This window comes from Acanthaster planci, linkage group LG07 (assembly GCF_054643075.1).
Source record: "Acanthaster planci isolate LZ-2023a linkage group LG07, COTS_SCS, whole genome shotgun sequence".
NCBI lineage: Eukaryota > Metazoa > Echinodermata > Asteroidea > Valvatida > Acanthasteridae > Acanthaster > Acanthaster planci.
Window position 1 is genome coordinate 9144808 of NC_141783.1, and position 21343 is coordinate 9166150.

At 39.2% G+C, this 21343-nt stretch overlaps 1 protein-coding gene across 1 annotated transcript in view; it reads left to right on the plus strand.

Moving 5' to 3' along the window:
- Positions 1 to 21343, plus strand: part of LOC110990571 (transmembrane protein 184B-like) — a 47781-nt gene that overhangs the window by 18950 nt on the left and 7488 nt on the right. The window contains exons 3-5 of the mRNA XM_087138913.1: positions 10836 to 10926; positions 14499 to 14669; positions 18010 to 18179. Coding sequence (XP_086995039.1) covers positions 10836 to 10926; positions 14499 to 14669; positions 18010 to 18179 — 432 coding nt within the window. The remainder of the gene's footprint in view (positions 1 to 10835; positions 10927 to 14498; positions 14670 to 18009; positions 18180 to 21343) is intronic.

Genomic DNA, 21343 nt, shown 5'->3' on the forward strand with positions numbered 1-21343 from the left:
CCATATACCAGTACATGTCCTCATACCACTACTGCTGAATGTACATGTACACACGTGTCCATTTTCATGTAAAAAAAGTAATTTGTACTTCGTTGGATAGGCCGCTGTTCCTGTGATGAAGTTCCTGTGATGAAGTTGTCCATTCCATACTACTGATAATTGGCCGTTAGCGGTAGCATACATGTAGATGTGCGGAAATGTACATGTATTAGTAGGTGGCTACTCTTTCATGCAGCAAATTGAGAATGCATTGCAGTACATGTATGTTCATGTATGCACGTACGTGTATGTCACACCTACAGCTCATTTCAGCTTGCTCAGATATCATGCAGGCAGAGTACTGGGTCATTGGTTCAAGCAGCTGCTAACTCATCAGTCGCTGGTTCATGATTAACTGCATTACTCATACTTTCCGCTCATCAGGCCACACATCGCTTGCAGTATGTCAGGGAAATTCCTCTGCAGACCAGTAATATGGTAGACCTCACTGACTCTTTAATATGAAGATCATCTTCGCAGTCACAGGAATGGCCCTTCTGTTACCTCACAGAGCAAAGGGAGTTTTACTCTAAACCTTTACGGTACACATTCCCCGGCACATTTTCTCTGATGTCACCCCAAATGTATATTCGGATATCCCTAGTCTGCAAGAGCTTTCCACAGATGTTGGGATATCCACCGTTTCAGTGAAAGTCAGACATCTAGAATCCTCATGAAATTTGACATAATTTGATGTCATTTGTTCATCCCCATTGACCAAGCACTAAGTGCTCCAAGATATAAGCCCCAAGGTGGACCAAGTGAGGACGCATTTTTCTTGGAAACATAGGCTCCTTTGGTTGAAAGTGAACTTCTCTGGTTCACAACTAGAAATTGTACGTGTTACGGTCACATCGCTGCCAGCAAAATGAACACTTGTGACCTGTATGGCTCTTTTAAACCGATGTCGGGGTGCTTCTGCTCAAGGCAGATACATGTACATATGTACCAGTATACGTGTATGTATGTACCTGTACATGTACATGTAGCTGAGACTTACATTACTGAAAGTGTTTTCAACACTCCCAGATTGTTACGTGTAGGTTGTTAACCACTTCATGCTGGGGCATGTTGCAATGTTGATGATGCTGGGCCGGCATGACTATCATTTTTTCCGTTTTCAAACTCCTTCAAAAATTCATCATTTCATTTAACGGTCGTTTATAGCCGCACGAAGTAATCTTTAGGCACTACTCTAAGTTGACAGGTGATCTTCATTGACGCCCGAGCATTTCAGCCAGGCCCAGAGCCCAGATTGTGCGGTGTTATATAACTTTCTTTTGTTCACGAACCTGGCTCAGTGCACTGCTGACCTCTTTTCAATTGGGGCCAGATTAGCGTGCAGTGGTGCTGTGTGGCCCATTGCTGTGGTGGTGGAGCGCTTTTGTCCCCGATGGTAATCCGTTCGCTCTCAATGCCTCAAACCCTGGTATACGGTTTCAAAACAAGACTGGATTATCACCACTTTCGAGAGTGAAAAATGTTGGTAATGCCCAGCAGCCTGGTCTTTTGTTCGGAGTACGGTCTTTTGTGACAGGGCCCTGTTTCCTTTGTCCGAGTTCAGAGACCCCGGCCACGCATATAAACCATACGTCTCCAATTCTGGAGTCCCCGGCAGGAAGTGGTTAAGAAACCTTAGCTTTCATAACCATGCGCATTGTAATTGCAGGCACTGTACTCGGCCTGTCATTTGGATCAGAGAAGAGAAATTGTTGTAAAGAACCCTGCTCAAGGACATAATGGCCGTGGATGCTGTTAATGTAGGCTCCAAGCTACAGCTAAGGGCAACACCTAAGCACCAATAGAGTATAGAAACCCTTAGACTTGGCTGTCTTGGAAAAGGCCTTCAGAGGTGTCCAGTTGAGTGGTTGATCAGAATCTGCCCAATTCAATTGACAATGAATTTGCAGGGTTAGCAGTTGTGGGTTGTTCGTACATGTATGAAGTGGCTGATGTACTTTTAGTAACTCATCCTCTGGTTTTATATTGTACATACTTACATGTACTGTACATGTACCAGGTACATGTACAGTATATGTATACATTTAAAAGTTGAAACAATGACTCTATGTGGGTTAATGACAGCCACTCCCTGGAATTCAAGTTGGCTGGACAGTGGAAGACATTGTGCTTTTACAGCGATGAAGTCAATATCCATTTGAACTGGTAATATGAAATCATAAAGTTCTTACTCCAGCGTTTCTAAGGTACCGCATATTATGGCATGCGTATATACATGTATTGTATTTACAAGTATACATGTACATGTATACCTAGCATTACACCACAAAACTGTATAAAAAGTTGCAGGAAAGTTATACTCATGTTCGTTTTGTTGCCCAATTTAGTATTGCTCCCTTTGCAAAGAGCATGTAAACATGTATGAGTATGGTTCATTGTACCAGCATCTAGAAACTCTGTACCATTCAAGTTACAAACTACATTGTACATGTATACCTTTTGCACCAGTTCATGATTTCCTAGAGTCTTCAGTTAGTGGTTTGTACGCTCTGATGCAGATATCCGTGGAGGTGTACCATATGTTGCACTTGAACTTAGTTGCTGTACAGGAAATGCATCATACAGTACATGGCTCGGTTGTGTTTTTATTCCCTCCATGGTTGTAACAAGTGCATGTGTTTCTGTTGACTCGTGGCAGGGTTGCAGAATTGCAAAATAATGAGGTTATTGTGAAAATTGTCATACCGGTACTAATATTGGACAAATGAGTTTCAGGGCACAGTATTGTGATATCCAACCTACATGTACATGTACAGTACATACAGTACTTGTAATCTTACATGTATAATTTTGGCTGGAACTATTCGTAACATGCATACTGTACATCAGTATCGGTACATACATGTACACTGTACAGTATTTGCAGGCTGGAGTTTATGTAAATTGATTGCAGCAAACTACCAAGGGCAGAAATCAATGGCTGCATTGATTTTGATACATGTACATGTATTCTTGCAGAAGACAGGAGACACTAGGGTGCGACGTGTGTATAACAAGTACACATCCAGTCATGCATTGTAAGCAAAGCACTAATACTGATTATGAAGGCAAAATGCACGGGCTATCTGGTGCAGGGGAGTTTATGCAGACACCTGGGATGTGCTGTACCAGGCTGAATGATGACTGGAAGACTTGGCCTGGATCTCCAATCAAATTACACCAAGGATAATTACTGATGCATTGAGGTGTACAGTTCTACAGCTACTCGCTGTAGGACCAGGGTGAGACATCTCTGAGTTCATTCCTGTTTCATTTTGGGAGTGTGACCTGCAGCTCCCCTCAACCTCTTTTTTGCCTCCATGCATGTACATGTACATGTACCAGTGAAAAAAAAACTTAGCAGTTCTGTGCAAATGTCATCCTGGGTTTCAGGTTTTGTTTTTTCCGAGACAATAATCACGTCGGGCACTCATTGCAAAGGCAGACAGTGAACAGGTTGGACACTCATTGCAAAGGCAGACTGATCAGGTTGGACACTCATTGCAAAGGCAGAGATACAATGTGTACATGTGCCTGTACATACAGCTTCACCTGATTCTTGCAAAGCCAAAATTTCAAAAGAAATCACTGTGAAGGATACTGCCGACAAAGACACAGCACTACTTAAGTCCTGAGTTACACTTACTACAGGCACATGTACTCTGTACTACATCTGATAGAACAGGATATGATCCCATATCCAATGTCAGTCTGTTACCCATATACATGTAGACCTACCACTCAGCAGAGCATTGTGAATTTTTGTACGTCAAACCTTGTTAGGAGGTTTTTTATCGGACTTGGCATATTACCTTGTTATAACGGGAACCTTGTAATATCAGGAATGAAAGCAATGAAAAACAAAAGTACCCGAAAATGTCTTTGTTATAAGCAGAATCTTGTATTTTAACAGTGCTCTTATTAACGAGGTTTGACAGTATTTGTGTGCTTGCACAAGTTTTTACAACCCTTCATCAATGCCCATTAGTCAGACCTGCTGATCAGGAAATGGCACCAAGGATATACTAGTAGAATGGTTAACAGCTGTCAGCTGACCCTTTCAAGCAGTATTGTAGGTCTCGCGACCATCTTAGTCTCGAGACTATTTTTTCCTGGTCTTTGGTCTCGGTACCCTGTGGCCTGAGTGGTCTCAGTCTTGGTCTCGTTCCCCGTGGTCTTGGTAATTTGTTGGTCTTGGTATCGAGACCACCAATATTGTATACAAACGTGAACTTGCACTCATTGTGCAGAATCGATTATACTTGACTCGACTTGAGATCGCGCGCACACTGTAGAGTAGTGTTGCTGTCATCATAAACGTACAGTATATGATACAACCTTGTTTTTTTTGTCTGTGCACACATGCCAATACTAAGCATGTAAACCTGCGCGCTGATTTCATGTCCGGGAACGAGACAGCGAAATGCATGAATTACGCGCTGTATGATGAAGCAGCGATCAGCGGCAGATGGTTGCACTACACCAAATACTTGACCATAGAAAACAGTGCAAAATCAGACCGAAATAGCATTGCCTGTTGACTCGCGGGAAGAGGTTGGCCTCCGTTTTTTCACTGGAAATTCAAGATTGTAGCCAGAAGATCACTTTTCATTTCAATTTTGTAGGGGTTAGCCACAAAAAAATTTGGGGGCCTTTCCCCGAAGATACCCCCAAAATTGTTAAACTACGTGCTCAGCTCTGAATGTAGCTGCCTGCCTCAATCCAAAATAGAGCCCGCAATTTGGGGCTTTTTGTGGAAGAAATACCCCGAACCACAAACTACATGTATCAGTCCCAAATTCGGGAATCATAGAAATATTCCTCCGCATTATGGCATGTCTTATTGTAAAAAGTCTGTGGGATCACCAAATATTAATAAGCTCGCGCTCAGAAATACAATGATTTGGTGGAATGCACTCATCCATGTACATGTATGTGTGCTCCGTATACAGACGCCATTTTTCTTGACCCTTTTTTTCTTCATGTGAGTTGCTCCAATGATTATTGTGCCATTGTGCTGTTATTGATATCGCCACGAAACCTGACAATTAATCAGAGATGTCCTATAAATTTGCCGTAATACGCTTTGGTTTTAAAGACCACAAGGAGCACATGGACAGCAAAGCTGGCAAAAAAACACTCCGCAGTGTGTAAATTCTGTCCTTGAACAAAACGGATTTCAGAGAGATCGGGACCAAGTTCGTCATTTACAAGGCCCCTAAGCAGAACAACTTGACATGAACAGTTAGTTGAGTATATACGTGTAGTTTGAGTCATTCTAACTTCTAATTTTTTATAATTCATTCAAATTTGTGTCCCTAAGAGCATAGTCGGCTGTTTTAGCCAAGTTGCTGAGATCTTCCAACTTGAACTGGCTACATACCTCAATAGCGCTGGATTTTGTTGAATACAACAGAGCAGGGTTGCCTTGAGAAAATTATAAACGTGGCAAGGATTAAAAGTCATTGTTACATGTCATTAATTTCAGTAATATTTTAGGTCTACAAGGAAGCTGTCTTGATGTCAATAAAAAGTTGTATTTCCCTTTGTTGCACATGATACATGTACTTTGCATGTACTGTATTTGTAATTATTTTCCAATTCTTTTATTGCATATTTTACATACAAGATCTCGAGGTCTCAGTCTCAGACTTCCTGGTCTTAACTACAACACTGCTTACAAGTAGACGTAGGCAGCTGATTGGTCAAGACATTGAGGATGCTAATGCTGAGCTTACTTAATCAGAAAGTCTGCCGTGTCTGATAGGCCCACGTACCAGTATGGATAAACATTACTGTGTGCAAGTAATAACATCAGAAACCTTTTGGGGAACAGTTATGCTTTTGAAGTTTGTCCTGAAAACTTTGGAGACATTGGTTAGGCACTGGTTAAAATGCCCACATACATGTACATTGTAAATTGTAATTACCATGCACATAAAGTTAGTAATAAATGAAATGGAATTCATTGAACAGGTACATGTACATGTATTTCAATGGTATGGAGGTGCTGTTGAAAAAATCTGAAGACGAAAGGTTTAAAAAATTACCAGTAAAGGTATATGCATAGCCATGGTTCAGCCTATTACTGGTATATATTTATAGTTTTTAAGAGAATTTCATTCATTTTATATTCGTAAATACCTGGGATGGGTTTTCTATTCCTATTAGTCGAAACGCATCACGTGACCGTTTATTAACATTTGACAGTGCCCACTGAGAAGTGATAAATGCCCGCTGTATAAATCATGTGCTGGCACATGGATACAAGACAGTTTAATCGGGTCTAATTGGTCAGGAGTCTGTGTGCAGGCGACGCGCCATGCGCACACCATGTTTATTGAAGGGGATGCTATTGGACAACTTTCAAAAGGAATATGCCATAAAATGGATGGGGGGGGGTGTTCGGGAAAATGAAAGTAAAATTCTTGATCATTCCACATCACAAGTTAGTTACAACTTTGGGAGGGCATACCTACTGGCAGGCGCACCAATGGATAGACCAATCCTTTTTATTCTCTTCTGTTCTTTTAACTTCCTTTCATTCATTTCATTTCATTTATTATTTCGCAGGTCAAATTCATAATGGATAAAACAGAATAAGTAGAGAAAAAAATTACATACAGTATAGACATAAAGAAGACTAAGTTAAAATATAACATCAAACCTTATAAAAAGACTAAGACCCAAACACCAAAACAGTTGCACGCCCCTGCGGAATTACTAAAAAAAGAACTAAATCACTATCAAGTAGTTCCCCCATAGCATGACTAAAAACCCTAAATTGCAAAATCACAAACGTTTTTGCAGACTCACTTTAAACCACATAATCACAAGGGCGAGGAGAATAACCCTACAAAGTATTACAAAATCCTTGAGTTTATGTGATAATTCTATGTATTGCAGCATATTAACAAGAAAAGCAAGGAAGACACCCTGATTGTAACTAAAAATCTAAAAACAAAACTCCCACAAAACAAACTCCAAAGAGACAGTCGACAAGAAACAGATGACCCTACAGATGGAGAAACACAACCTCCCAAACATACAAGTACATGTAGTAGAAAGAAAACAAACAAGACAAAACAAAAAAGTAAGACAAAGGGAAAGACAACAAACTAGCAAACAGATGGACAAACAGTCCGCCCACCCACACCAGACAGACAGAAGACAAACAACCAAACAAACAAACAAATGTACAGATGAAGAAACGATCCAGAAAACAAGCAACAACGGCACAAACAAACAAACAAACACAAACCCCAAGTAAAATAAACAAGCCGTTCATAAAAAAACCCAAAAAAACACGAGATTAAGAAAGAGAAAAAAAAAACAACCAAAAAACAGGGTCCAGGAAAAAGGTTAAGCAAATCCCGTCTGTATAAGGGCTCAAGATGGCATGTAGTTCACACCAGGAGTCAGCCAGTGTAGCCTCAGTTTGGCAGTGAAAGTGTTGAGACCAAAGATCAGGCTATCTACATGTATATACGGTATTAACAATATTTACATCAAAGATACTTATCCGACTTGATGAAAATTCATTGACAGTAATCTCCAAATTGCTTAGAACTGTTACAATTAAGCAGTATAGCAAAAACTGTGCTAGGATCTAATGAAATGATTACAACTTCCTCAACTACATTTGTAGGCTGAAAAAAAAACCTTTTCAGGAAAAAGCTTGCAAATGTATTGATAAGTTGCAACTCCTTAAGAATAGATTTGACAATTGTAATTTTTAAAGTGACAAATTCCTGTCCAGATTACACTTTTGTAGCGACTTATCACGATACATTACTCTGTGTATCACTTGTGGAGTGATATCACACAATCAAGAACTTAATTTCGTTCTAATTTGCCACTCAATCGAACGAAAATACATTTTTAAAACAAAATCATTGGAAATCCATCATGTGTTGATTTCTTTTGACTCTGAATAAAAACGCATTCATGAATGGGAATAAATGTGTGCTTAGCCGGTCCTAAACTGACGTTTAAGATCTTGCTCAGGAGAACAAACGCTGATCCTGCGGCTTGGGCATTAGTCACGTCCATTCTCCTGAGCCGGTCTTAAATGCATGTTTAAGACTGGCTAAGAACATATTCATTCCCTTATTTGCTTGGCCAGTTTTAAACGTGCATGTAAGACTGGCTCAAGAGAATGGATGCAACTAACGCCTCAGCCGCAGGAGTTCAGTCTTCTGAGCCGGTCTTAAACGTTAATTGCCAAGAACATAATATTCTTACATACCTTTCTAGTTAGAGAATCAAAAGAAGTCATTTTACATCTACATGTATGAATGATTTCCAGCAATTTTGTCCTGGAATTTTACTTTCCTTTTCCCGGACACCCCCGTCCATTTTATGGAATACTCTTTGTGCAAATTGTCCAATTGGTGCACATGTGGCGAGCCATGTGCACAAAGAGTCTTACCCAATCAGAATCGATTTAACTGTCTTGTATCCAGGATTCCAGGTACATGCACCAGCGCGTGTTTTACACAGCGGCGTTATCACTTCTCAGTGGGCATTATCAAATGTTCAAGTTGCGGTCAAGTAGCACATTGTTGAATAGGGAGACTGTCTGAGCTACATGTATTTAGGATCATTCTTTAATTGATTAAGAAAGGTTAATTACATATATATGCACATCATGTTAAATTCATGAATCAAAGATTTTGAAAGAATGTTTTGAAACCCAAGACCAAGGTAAAATGTCTGCAAAAATTCATCTCATAAAAGTGAAAAATTTTCCCCAAGTATCAGCATGATCAGAATGAGGACCATGACATATACTTTGCATGTACATGTATTCCATAAAACCACACATTCATTTCATGGAGTCTCCACAAAGCAGAAAGCTGAGAAACTGTACATGTTTTTCAGAAAAACTTAACTCATGCATTTTTTTTACCATCGTTTACTCTACACGTATGTAATTTTAATACTGTACGTGTACACGATGCACTGTACAGGAGAGGTACATGTACAATGTACCGGTACATGTACTTAATATTGCCTGCACTTGTTTAACATGCATGCATGTACAGTACATCATGTAATTCATTGTATACGGTATGCATTGTAGATCAGCAGACATGGCAGGAGTATTGTTTATGTGATCTTGCTCTGCACATGGGTATTATGTTTCCAGATTGGTTGGAGTAAAGTGGTACGATGTGAGCATGCATACATAAGTGTGCAGCATACAGTACCCTGCCATACTCAGCTGCATCTGACCGTGATTTGGCATGGCCAAGTGATTCATGGTGCAGCTTACAAGTTCGGAAAGATTATAAAGACCATGCGTGACATGCATTCTGATACATTTTGTGAACTTTTAACATGCTTACCAATTTAAGGTACTGTAGCCTACCGTATTTCACCATATTTTCTGTTGACCAGTAGGTTATCAGTATGATTTAATTTAACGCTGCAGTGTAATTTGACAACCAGAATTACATGAACCGGTAGAAGCCATTAATTACTGTGGTGTCACAGTGCTCATTTACAGGTGGTACTTGTACATGTGCATAATGTACTGGTACCTTTTGGACCAATAGGGTGAGGTGATTTGCCAAATACATGCTCATCAAGCTGAAGAATACATGTATATACCTGAGTGTGGTGCCACCCCAGTTATGGTGTCTAATTAGATTAGTGTGTACATGTACGTCTACAGTGAGTCAGTATTCAATTGTTATTTTTTCATAACCTCTTCAAAAGATTTCTTCCCAAGTTGACAAAGTACATGTACGGTACGTTGGAAATTTTCTGACTGCATCTTTATATCGAAGAATTAGTACTGAACATACATGTACACGTGTACATGTCATACCAGTATAAGAAGTGTATGTCATTCCTGTAATTCTCTTTGAATACTGCTTTTTTATTCAATTATATGGTGGTTCAAATTAACAAAAGGCATGTACTAGTATCCTTGACAACATCAGTCCGGTCACCATTGGGTTTGGCTACGTTCCTGGCAGGAGACAGCAGTCAGGCTTTAGGCGATGGTCTTGGCTGATGTCAGTGATCAGCAAGTTATCATAAGGTCTTGAGTGCTTTGCAGGAGGTGGCTGTCCAACTTGAGGCAGCATGGTCTTGGCATGAGCAATGGTGGTCCCCTGGAAGCAGTGGTCATTGGTGGGTTGCTGGAGTGCACCCCATCAATGATTGATACACCCGTTGTGAGGAATAGAGCTCTTGCAGGACCACACCACTCCTACATTAGGACAATTTGTTGCACTAATTGAACATTAATGAAAGTGTCCAAGGTCTCTCAAATGCCCTTACCCGTCATCATGGTCATGTACATGTATGTCACGTGGAAAACCCCTGTGTGCCAACCTTGGAAGAAGAACCAACTAACAGGAACGCCATGCTTGTCAGGGCTTGAAAAATTAAGAGGGCTGTAACAGGGACCTACATGTACAATATGCCGTACCTACGCATGTACATGTACTTGTATTCAATATGATGTACATGTACCGGTAGGCCTACATGTTTGCATACTGCGGGTAACACATCACAAGTTGATAATTTTGTTCATATTTATGCACTTGTTTTGTGTACATGTTCAGTTGTCAAACATTACAAGCACACTTGTTTTCAGTACACCGGTACAAGTGTTCCAGTTTGTTTAGAGATGTACATGTATACGCATGTACATGTATACTGTACTGTTTAAAAAGTCTACTTACTGCTTATTTTGTGCTCATTGCATAGACAGTTTCAGTTTATAATTACGTCATTTACATCACTTAAACATTCTAATTTTGTCCATTGTTTCTTTGCAGCTTTTGTTATCTACAACTTTTTGAGCCTTTGCTATGAGTATCTGGGCGGGGAGAGCTCCATCATGTCTGAGATACGAGGAAAGTGCATCACGTGAGTACCTGTAGAAGGTAGAATCCACACAGTGTACATGGACATGGAACAGTCACGCTGAGGGGCAAGGGTTGCTGGATGGGTTTCTGGAGGGTAATTCCCATGGTCTCTTGAAAACCTGTCAACATATGGAGGCCTGCAATACATGTACATACAAACTACCCCATATGGTGACCGGTACTTTACTCATAGGGTACCTTTGCAATATGGTTTGCATCCCTATCACCCCATTCACCCCAAGAGAGTCAAAGAAAATAATTTAGCAAAAACTTCTCAAAGTCCCCAAATATGATCTATTGTGTATGTGTTTGTCTGCCTCCTTCTCTCTGGAATCAGAATGAGGAGGTTAACCTGAATTGACAGGGGGGAAGAATCAGTCTTCCTTTTTTACTGGTCACTTACGTACATGTACATGTACGTGTACAACTTGGCTTCTTATGTTCCTTGCATGCCATTGCATACATGTATGTACTAGTACATGTACATGTATGTGCAGACAGCATGCATATGGATGTTTGTACTGGTTCATGTACCAGTATGCCCTCATGGTTATACGATAACGTGACTGTTTTTATGGAAGCTTAAGTCCCATGTCTAGAAATCACATAGGCATCTAGGTAGAATTTGATGCTGCTGCTGTATGCACAGAGGATGATGAAATCTCTTTGTGCACATTCAGCTGAAATAAGTCTGCTTCCCGGTGCACACCATACATGCACACACTAACGGCACAGCCTGTCATGCCTGTCTGCTCGACACCTATTACAACCCTCCTATGCTGAAGTCACTCTTTGGGTCACTTGGTAAACACCTCAAAGAAGCACAGCTGAGTGGTGTTGTGCACTGCACCAACATGCAAGAGAGTGACCTTGGCCACTTGTGCATATTTGTGCTGTAAAACTAAAGAAGGGTTAATTAAGGTGCCGGTATCAATATGAACATGTCTGTTTATTTATTTATACTGGCAAAAAGCCAATTTATAATAACAGTCACAGTACAAAAATACTAAGAATAGTAAAGGACAGAAGCCAAGGATAGCCCAAGAAAGCTGTAATAAACAGCTTATTTCCATTGGGGTCCTCACAAAAAAAGAAAAACATTTATACAATACTAAAAATATTAAAAAATACACTGGTGGTTAACATAAATGTAGATGTAGATTTTTTGGGGGGGGGAAATGTGTACGATTTTGAAAAATAACCCACCAATTTAAAATTTAAATTTTAAAATTCGGATTTTGATGACAGGTATATTTTGGCTGTTTTTTTTTTATTTTGTAAAGTATTACAACTTTTTACTTCATGGGGAAGCAAATTCCAAAAGTGTACTCCAGTATAGAAGAAAGTATTGCATTCAGGCCCCTTTATACAGGGAACAACAACATTTCGTGGAATAACCGTGCGTATTTGAAACTCGTTTGAAATTCTCACAAAGATAATCTGGTGCCATATCATGAAAAATTTTATAAACCTGATTCAATTTCAACTGTATTACCCGATCATTTACATTTAAAAAACCCAACCTATTCAATTCTGCTTGTCCAATATGAGATCTACACAATGTAGGACCTAGGCTTAGAATAAAACGGACGATTTTATTTTGAGTTATTTGCAACCTCTTTTTTAGTTTAGTAGACAGTGCAGAAAACCAGGATGAGCAACAATAATCAAATTAACGTGTTATAATCGCTCATTTAAACAATTTGCATATCTATATAAAAAAACTTACTCTTGCACTAGCCTTTTTGATGATAGAATTGGCAACATTCTCACAATTTAAACTTTGATCCAGCGTAACACCCAAGTAATTTACACAATTTGAGAAGCTAATAATTTTCCCATCACAAATCACTTCGAGTTTGTTGACACTTCAGACTTTCTGTTTAGATCCAAATAGAATTAGTCTCAGCTTTACCAACATGCAAAGAGAGTTTTTTATCAATCAGCCATTGTCTGCATGATTCCAGCTCTGCACTCAAGCTATTGGCTATTGCTTGAGGGTCCTTGCCGGAAATAATGATGGCACTGTCATCAGCATACAACAACAGATTTGATCCAACACTTATTTGTGTGTCGTTTTAGAGACAAAGTAAAGGCCCTAAAAGACTACCCTGGGGAACACCACATGTTATTTTCGTTGGTTGAGAATCAACTTGATTAATTCGAACAATTTGTTGTCTATTTGAGAGAAAAGATTGAAACCAATCAACTGAATCAAAATGAACACCCATGGCTTGTAATTTTCTACATAAAATAAAATGATCCACAGTATCAAAAGCCTTAGTAAATCCAGCAAAACCACACCAGTAACATTTCCTTTGGTAATCTGACAACGAATGTTGTCAGTGAGATAAATTAAACAAGTATCTGTAGAATATGATCTTCTAAACCCTGACTGAAAGTTGTAAACAAGTTTATTATCAGTCAAATGTTTTTCCAGTTGAACATAAACAGCTTTTTCCAACAATTTGGATACTGTACTGAGAATGCTAATAGGTCTGTAATTGCCAACATCCGATCTACTATTTTTTTTAAATACAGGCCTAACCAAGCTTTAGTTCATTTGGAAAAATATTACTGGAAATACAGTGGAGACAGGTTAATTATAAACAAAATAGGATCTTTTAGGATGGCAGCACCATCTTTAAAGAATTTCACTAAAATATTATCTGGACCAGTACTTTTTTGGGGTTTAAACTTGAGTAATTCTTTGTAAACGAAATCTCTCGAAACAGTAGAGAGCTTAAAGGAATTTGAGACTACACCTCTGCTCTCAAAAAGTCCTGAAAGCCCTAGACTCAATCCCAAAATTATTTTGTTCACCAGATCAGAAGCAACTGTAGTAAAAAATGATTTATATGATTTGCCACTTTGTTTGTATCAAAACAGAACTCGCCATCAATTTTAAGTGCAACATTAGTTTCATCCTTACATTTTTTACTGTACCCAAGCGATTTAAACTGGTGCCAAAGTCCTTTAGGATTGTTTCCATTTTCTTCAATCTTTTGACTGAGATAATTAGCTTTGGCAACCCGAACATCCCTCTGGATCTTATTTCTAATTTGGTAGTAAGTTTTATAAAGATCAGTGTTGTTTTTATCTTTGGCTAATTTACCAAGAGGTTTATCTCTAAGCCTACTATTTTCTGATATCTCATGATTAAACCAAGGTTCAGTTCTGGTCTTCAGTCTGATCTCTTTTTTCAGAGCAACAGTGTCGAGAATTTGCAAAACAGTGTTTTTGAAATTGTCCCAGGGTTGATCAATATCATTTCAATATACATGAGACCAATCAGCATGTGACAGTCACAACAGAAAGTCCTCTATGCTATAGTTCCTAAGAGATCTGATGGTGGTAATATTATGACCACCACAAGTTGGCTTTTTTGACACCTTGCGAGAACAATGGATGGGAAAATGATCACTCAAACCCAAATTCAAAATCCCTGACTGGCTAATCTTGTCTCCATTGTTACAAGTTACATGATCATGTCCTCGTTTTCTATTGACCGCTTTCCCTTTTGTCACCTGTCCATGTCCCTTTACCCCTAACCTTCTTCTCTCTCTTCTGCAGGCCCACCAGCTGGTTCTGCTGCACCTGCTGCCTGCGTGGCCGCACTTACTCCATCGGTTTCCTGCGTTTCTGCAAGCAGGCCACCTTGCAGTTCTGCTTTGTCAAGCCCATCATGGTGGTCATCACGCTGGTACTCCTGCCGTTTGGCAAGTACTCAGACGGAAATTTCTCGTAAGTCCTTTGTTTTTGTTTTATTTATTTTGCTTTTATCTCAACATTTATTTCCATTTTGCAAAGTACATTTATTAAATTCTACACAAAGCTGATGTACGAAAGATGTTTGATACAATACCAGAATAATGATAAGTTAGATACCAATGAAAAAGAGGCAAATATGGAGGAATATTTAATACAGACATATCTTTTCAAGAAAAAACCAGACCAAAGCAACTATAGATCACACAGAAAAGACAAAGAATGGAACAAGACAAACCAAGCCAAAAATGCACCAATGGACTGAGATGTACTGAAAAGCTATGAAAACAGGGGTTCTTAAAACTTTGAAGGTTGATGTTTATTGAAGGTTCCAGTCAGTGATCGTGATAACAAAGCAGGCCCCTCCTCCCTAAATTTGAACTCAGTGTCTGTTGAAAGTGTGGCCATAAATAATGTATAAGGAGATGAGACATGCCATCATGTGTAGGAAGAGCTCTTGATTTGCTGTGACTTTACAATGATTCAACTAGGGCTGAGTCAATTCGAATAATTGACTCTTTGAAAATTCAACCTTCAGTTTGATCGAGTATTCAAATATCTGGTCGTACCGGCCAGCAGATTGTTGATGAACAAACCGTATACAAAATCAGTAGCAACAACGCACACAATTGTACACTATAATCACTATACATGTAGTAGCTTCTCACTTTTATGACGATCTGCAGCCACGATTTACATGAAGTAAAGATTATTGTTGCATTAAAAAATGCCCCCCCCCCGGATACCACAATTTATGGTCCCCAAGAGAATACTTCAGATGGAGCTATCTTCCTCTTCGGACCTCCAGTCATTCAATTTCAAGTAGAAATATTGTCATGAAGGTTTCATCATATTTTATTTCAACAAAGTTTGTATCAATACATCATTATTACAAGGAAAACTACATGTATCTTGGCACATTCCTGATTTTTTTAGTTAAAAAGCTGTTTCCATATTCTAGGATGGATTCTATATTGGACTGTTCGGCATATCAGCTACCTTTAAGTCTTGAATCTGCTTGATTTTTCTCATAAAAATTCTCCCTTCTTTTTCATGGATTTTCTATTCGAATATTAGAATACAAAAAAATAACAAATGAACATTCGATAATTGATCAAATATTCCAATATTCAGATATTCTGCACTGCCCTAGATTCAAGATAAAAGTAGTCCCATAGATTAAATTCGAATGAAGTGAAAGAAAACTTTATTACTACTGCAGTAAAAGCATGTTATTTAAATAAGAATGATTTCATTTGCTCCCTAATGGCCTTGATTTACTTACATGTATGTACTCAAGTTTGCTTAAAAATGTTTTGGGACTGCATCCATTGGCATTTTGTTCTTTCTTGTTTTGTTTGGATTTTTGTTATTTTTTTGTTTTCCCTTTTTTTTACTTTTTAGGTTTTTTATGTCTGGGAATTTGAAGTCAGTTCTGAATAGATTCATGATTGACAAGGCAAAAAATGGGAATAAATTTGATTTTGAAGTTGTCTAAGCCTGTGAATATATTCATAGATCTTTCATAGTCTACAGGAAAGTGGCCGCAGCTCATCTTTTGACATTTTCTGCCCCTGGCCTGCATCTGATCAAAACAACAAAAGCAACTGGCTTTGCCAAACAGAGCTGCATGTCACGAGTAAATCCTGCAGAAGGACTGAACAAATCTGTGGCCTTTGCCTAATCCCACGTGGGCTCATGTACATGTACAGTGTACGTGCTGCTGGAGAACAGTAGGGATTCATACTAGATTTGCAGTACCTGTACATGTACTGGAATGTATGTGTGTGCTACACATGAATAATATGCTGTTACCTACCGGTACATGTCGCCTGTATGTTCAGTTTTAAAATTCTGACCACAACTCATGTACCGGTAGTTTAATACTTAGCCTTAAAAGCCCTCTATCCTTCATTGAAGTTACTAGTGACACAGCTTCTGTGGGATACAGTATGTACATGTACTACGGACTCGTAAGAATTGCTTTAAAACTCAATGCTCAAAGACTCAGTTGGGAATATTTCATGGTACATTATGTAAAATGATATTCTGCACATGTAATGCCTGGTTTCTATAATGACGTACATTAAGAAATGCAGAGAGCAGCACAATCAAGATGCAAACTGCCACATAGGCATATAGAAACTTGTCAAACAGAAGTGTCGCCAACAAACCAGATCCAGACGGAAAGTTGAGCCCAGGTCAACTTTGCTGACTGTCTGCGTTGAGTCGCTGAGTGACCTATACAAATACACACGCTGAAATGATAGGCATAAAGCGATGTTCCTCTCGCTTAGTACCACTCATATTGTCCATTTTCTCCTTATTACCAGCATATGCAGCCCAATCTTCTGTAAAATAGCTGATGGTAAACAAAATACATCCAACTGGAATATCAGTTTGGCTTCAAGAGGCATTATTGCCATCTCAAAAAGGCATTGTATGCAAAAATTTCCAAGTTTTGGACACCATTTTGTTTGATTCTTTTGGTGGAATGATGTTACACAGCATCTGCGGCTTCCGCAGCTGTCTGCTTAAGGTCTTGCGAGCCATTGGCGTTAATGACGACAATATGGAAACCAGGCTTAATGTTACATTATTAGTTATCACTAGGCCAAATACAGAACACCGACGCACTACATTATTCTGTGTCCCCCAACCGCAAGTGAGATAACGAAGTTATCTTCAAGCAAACTTGACATGCAGTAAAGATTTACCTTTGAATTTACTGTAAATTTTGCAGTTACACATTTTGCTTTTAGCATGAAATAGCGCGTTGCATTGAGTTAGAATAGTGCATTATGCAGGGTTTGACATGAATGTGCAATACAGTTATTCATGTACCATATACATGTTCATGTATGTCACACAGTTTGTTGCCATGGCCGGATCGACCAATGAGAATTGAGAATTCAAGTTTGCGGGAAGATAATACATTATGTTACATTAACACTATAGTATGTTATATTGCATTGTACAGTTGCGTATGTTATTTCAAAAAGATACAAGTACACATGTATTCCAGAAGCATCACAGATTTTGGTACTTACTGGTAGCCTTTGAGAGATGCTTGCAGATGGCTTTTCAAGCCTAACAAGTACATGTAAAGTGGATTTGTTCAAATCTTGCTGGGACCAAACAAACAGACAAACAACCCATCAAACAACCCTACAAATAAACAAACAAACACCCCAACAGCCCAACACCACAACAAACAAACAGTTTGTTCATGTACGAGTACATGTACTTGTTCACTACCTTGCATATATTGGTGCCTTACATTTTCATATTGAGTATTGTTCCTCCTATTACCCAGCGTGGTAGATGGCTACCTATACATCACCATCATCTACAACATTTCAGTCAGCCTGGCCCTCTACGCCATGTTCCTCTTCTACTTTGCCACCCGTGACCTCCTCAGCGCCTTCAGGCCTGTGCCCAAGTTCTTCATGGTCAAGTCCATCATCTTTGTTTCATTCTGGCAAGGTCAGTGTTACTGGTGGGAAGGAGAAAGGGGTGTTCGTGATTGGGGTTTGCTCATTTTTTTGTATTGTTCCACCAAACTGTAATGGAGGTATTGAAAAGTGAAGAAAAGTCTTCAAATGGATTCTTTTTACCTTAACTTCCTGGGATGTGTTTTGAAACTCTACTTGAGGATGCAGAACTGTTAACCCTAACAGTCCTGAATCCTCCAATTTTATTATGATTTTTACTCACCCTCGGGAGTGACATGTGGGGTTAATGAAAACAAGAAGAGGTCTCATAGTTAGTTATGTAGATGTGTTATGACATGAACATAAAAGAAATGAGAGCAAAACAGAACGGATATTGTATATAGTGTAACTTCAAAAACTCAAGCTGCATCAAAAGGAAAAGTCATCTTGAAAAATCAGGTTGCATTAATGAATTAAATTGTCTGAGTAATCTACCAGGTAGTTCTCCATGATAATTGTCCACCTTGTTGTTGTGTGACTTAACGCTTAAATCTTGTGAGTGCACAAAAGCAACCCTGCATTGTTCTTTGCCAAACCCGATGTGTTTGCTGGAAACCTAATTAACTCATTTCTGACCTCCAATGGGCCCATGTACAAGTACAGTAAAATCTCGATAAGTCGAAGCTCAGGGGAATGGACGAAAAGTTCGAGTTATCCGACGTTCGAGTTATGGAGAGTTAAATAAAACAAAAAGTTACACGCTTCAGTGCACTTGTAAGCTCACTGGCTTACAGCAGTTGGCCTGCAAGCTGAGCCGAATATGAAGTGGATTTTAGGCTATCCCTACTGTGCAAGTTTTCCTCAAACATCATCATTAAACATGTTTTTATCTGGTACATTAATAAACAATAAACCAATGAAGTTATGTACCGGTACCTGTGTCTACGTCTTGAGAATTCATTCATTTGCTTTGTGTGATCGGGCTGTTACCGCGTAATGCAGCCCGCGGGCCAGTCGGTCAGGGTTTCCGTGCTGGGTCTCGTGATACATGTACAAAATGTAATTCCTTTTTGAGCGCTTGAGGGCGCATCATTCGTGCCTGATTTATTTTACGGTTTCGGTTGATGCCCACCCAGTGCTTGTCGACGTGACAGTGGCAGCCCTTGTGAACATGCTCGGCTCATCAAAGAAAAGCCATGCGCGTGACAGTAATGACTCATCATGTAGACAAGTGTTCTTCCATCACTTTATTCATCACTCTTCAGTGTTTTTTTTTAATTGCCCTGCCAAAACTTTGAGATAAGCGGCTTTAGTGGTATTGAGGTTTCGAGTTACGGATAGTTTATTGTACATAAAGGCCTATTCTTTTGTCGGGAATACAGAGAGACGTCGAGGTAAACAGAGTTTCGACTTAACGGGCTTCGACTTATCGAGATTTACTGTATATGTATTGGGTACGCACGTGGATCTGGCATTAGGCTTTGGGTACATACAGGCTTTCCTTTGGGAGAAGGGGGAAGATGACAGATTTGAAGCTCCTGGGAAAGTGTACATACATGTACATGTATGTTACACAGAGTGGTGTCATCTGTACTGTACAATCCTGAGTACCCATCAAAAGTTCTGTTGCAGATTTTATGTTACAACTGTACTTGAAGTTTGGAGAAACTAGCAGGATTAAGTTGTCAGTGTGATATTTTCAATGCTTTTGTAGAGGAACCAGTACCGGTAATGAGAAAAGTACATGTACAGCTACTGTATATCTTCAGTAGGCTTTTTGGAGTGCACACAAGTGACCTTTCCAGACACTTCACTGTCACCAAGTTTTAAATCCTTGAGTGTCATCCTCCCATGGCAATAATTGAGTATGAAAGGTATGGCCTTTTGAAGGCCTTTGCACGGTGCGTTTGCGTCTGTGAAGAGCAAGACTGCTCTTTGCAGTTTTGCTTGTATTTACATGTACTGTACGTACATGTACATGTACCGTTACATGTACATGTATCGTTACATGAACATATGCATAAACGCGTCTTGTTGAAATAATTGGCCACAAGGTGCAAAACCACTGTGTGGACTGTAAGGCAAAAACAAGGACAGCATGAGAAATATTCTTTTTATATGTCAAATATTCATCTACAGTAGTGTATTTGTGTATGTACCATAGTTCATTTCTTTTCTGAGTCATTTTATTACTGATTGGTTGAAAAGATATATGTGTTTCATTTTTGGGAGGGGGGCATTGTGACAAAATTGGCAGCCTGTCTTCAAATCTTGAAAAATTTTAAAGTGTAGGAAATTTGTAGTCCTCTCATTCCAGAGCTGCATAATTCTTTGAAGTGAATGATCCACATCAAAAATTCACTGAGAGATGTGAACTGGCCTTGTGTATGTAAGCAAAGTCCCATTGATATTAACAGTTTGATGTTATTGGTTTCAAAGTCCAGTTCTTGTGGCAAATTTATAGCCTGAAAACATAGGCTATTGTGTGGAAATAGTTACCACGGCAACAGCTGGCTTCCACGAAACCTCAAATGCCTTGTATTGGAGGAAAAAAACCACTTTATTACTGGGATTTGGGTCTACATGAACATTGTTCCTACCTTTATTTCAAAAGTAGACCAGAGTTAATTACTAGCTTTTCCTAGTCACATGTAACATTCGAACTTGGAACTTAACAAGTAATGGATTGGGATCATGATCTGGAATAATTACAGCGCATACATTCTTGCTTTAAGTCTCAGCCCCAAATTCCTCTCTGACATTCTACCTCAGCCCTTTAGCTTATTGTCATTTTTAGAGCATGTACTGTTGCACCTCATCTTTCATAATACAGTGGGATGATAAGTCCTACCGGAGCCTGAGTTATAACTTACAGGTGCGGTACATGAACATTTCCTGCAGACCTGGAATTTCAGCCAGAACTACCGGTACCAGAGCCTGCTTATTTCCTTGGAATCATGCGCATTACATTCAAGTAACAGTGACTGCAATTTTCTCAGAGTACATGTACATATGGTGTACACATTTGTGACTACTAGACTCAGACATGTAATGTTGAAGTTACATGTACCTGATCCAGTACCGATACATGTTCTATAGTGAGAGAGCAGCTGATGGTAGCATGATGCTTGATGTTGTGAGGACAAGGGTCACTGAGGGTGGAATTCCTCAAAATAGGAGGAATTCACGTTACTGCTACAAAAGTTGTTATTGGGC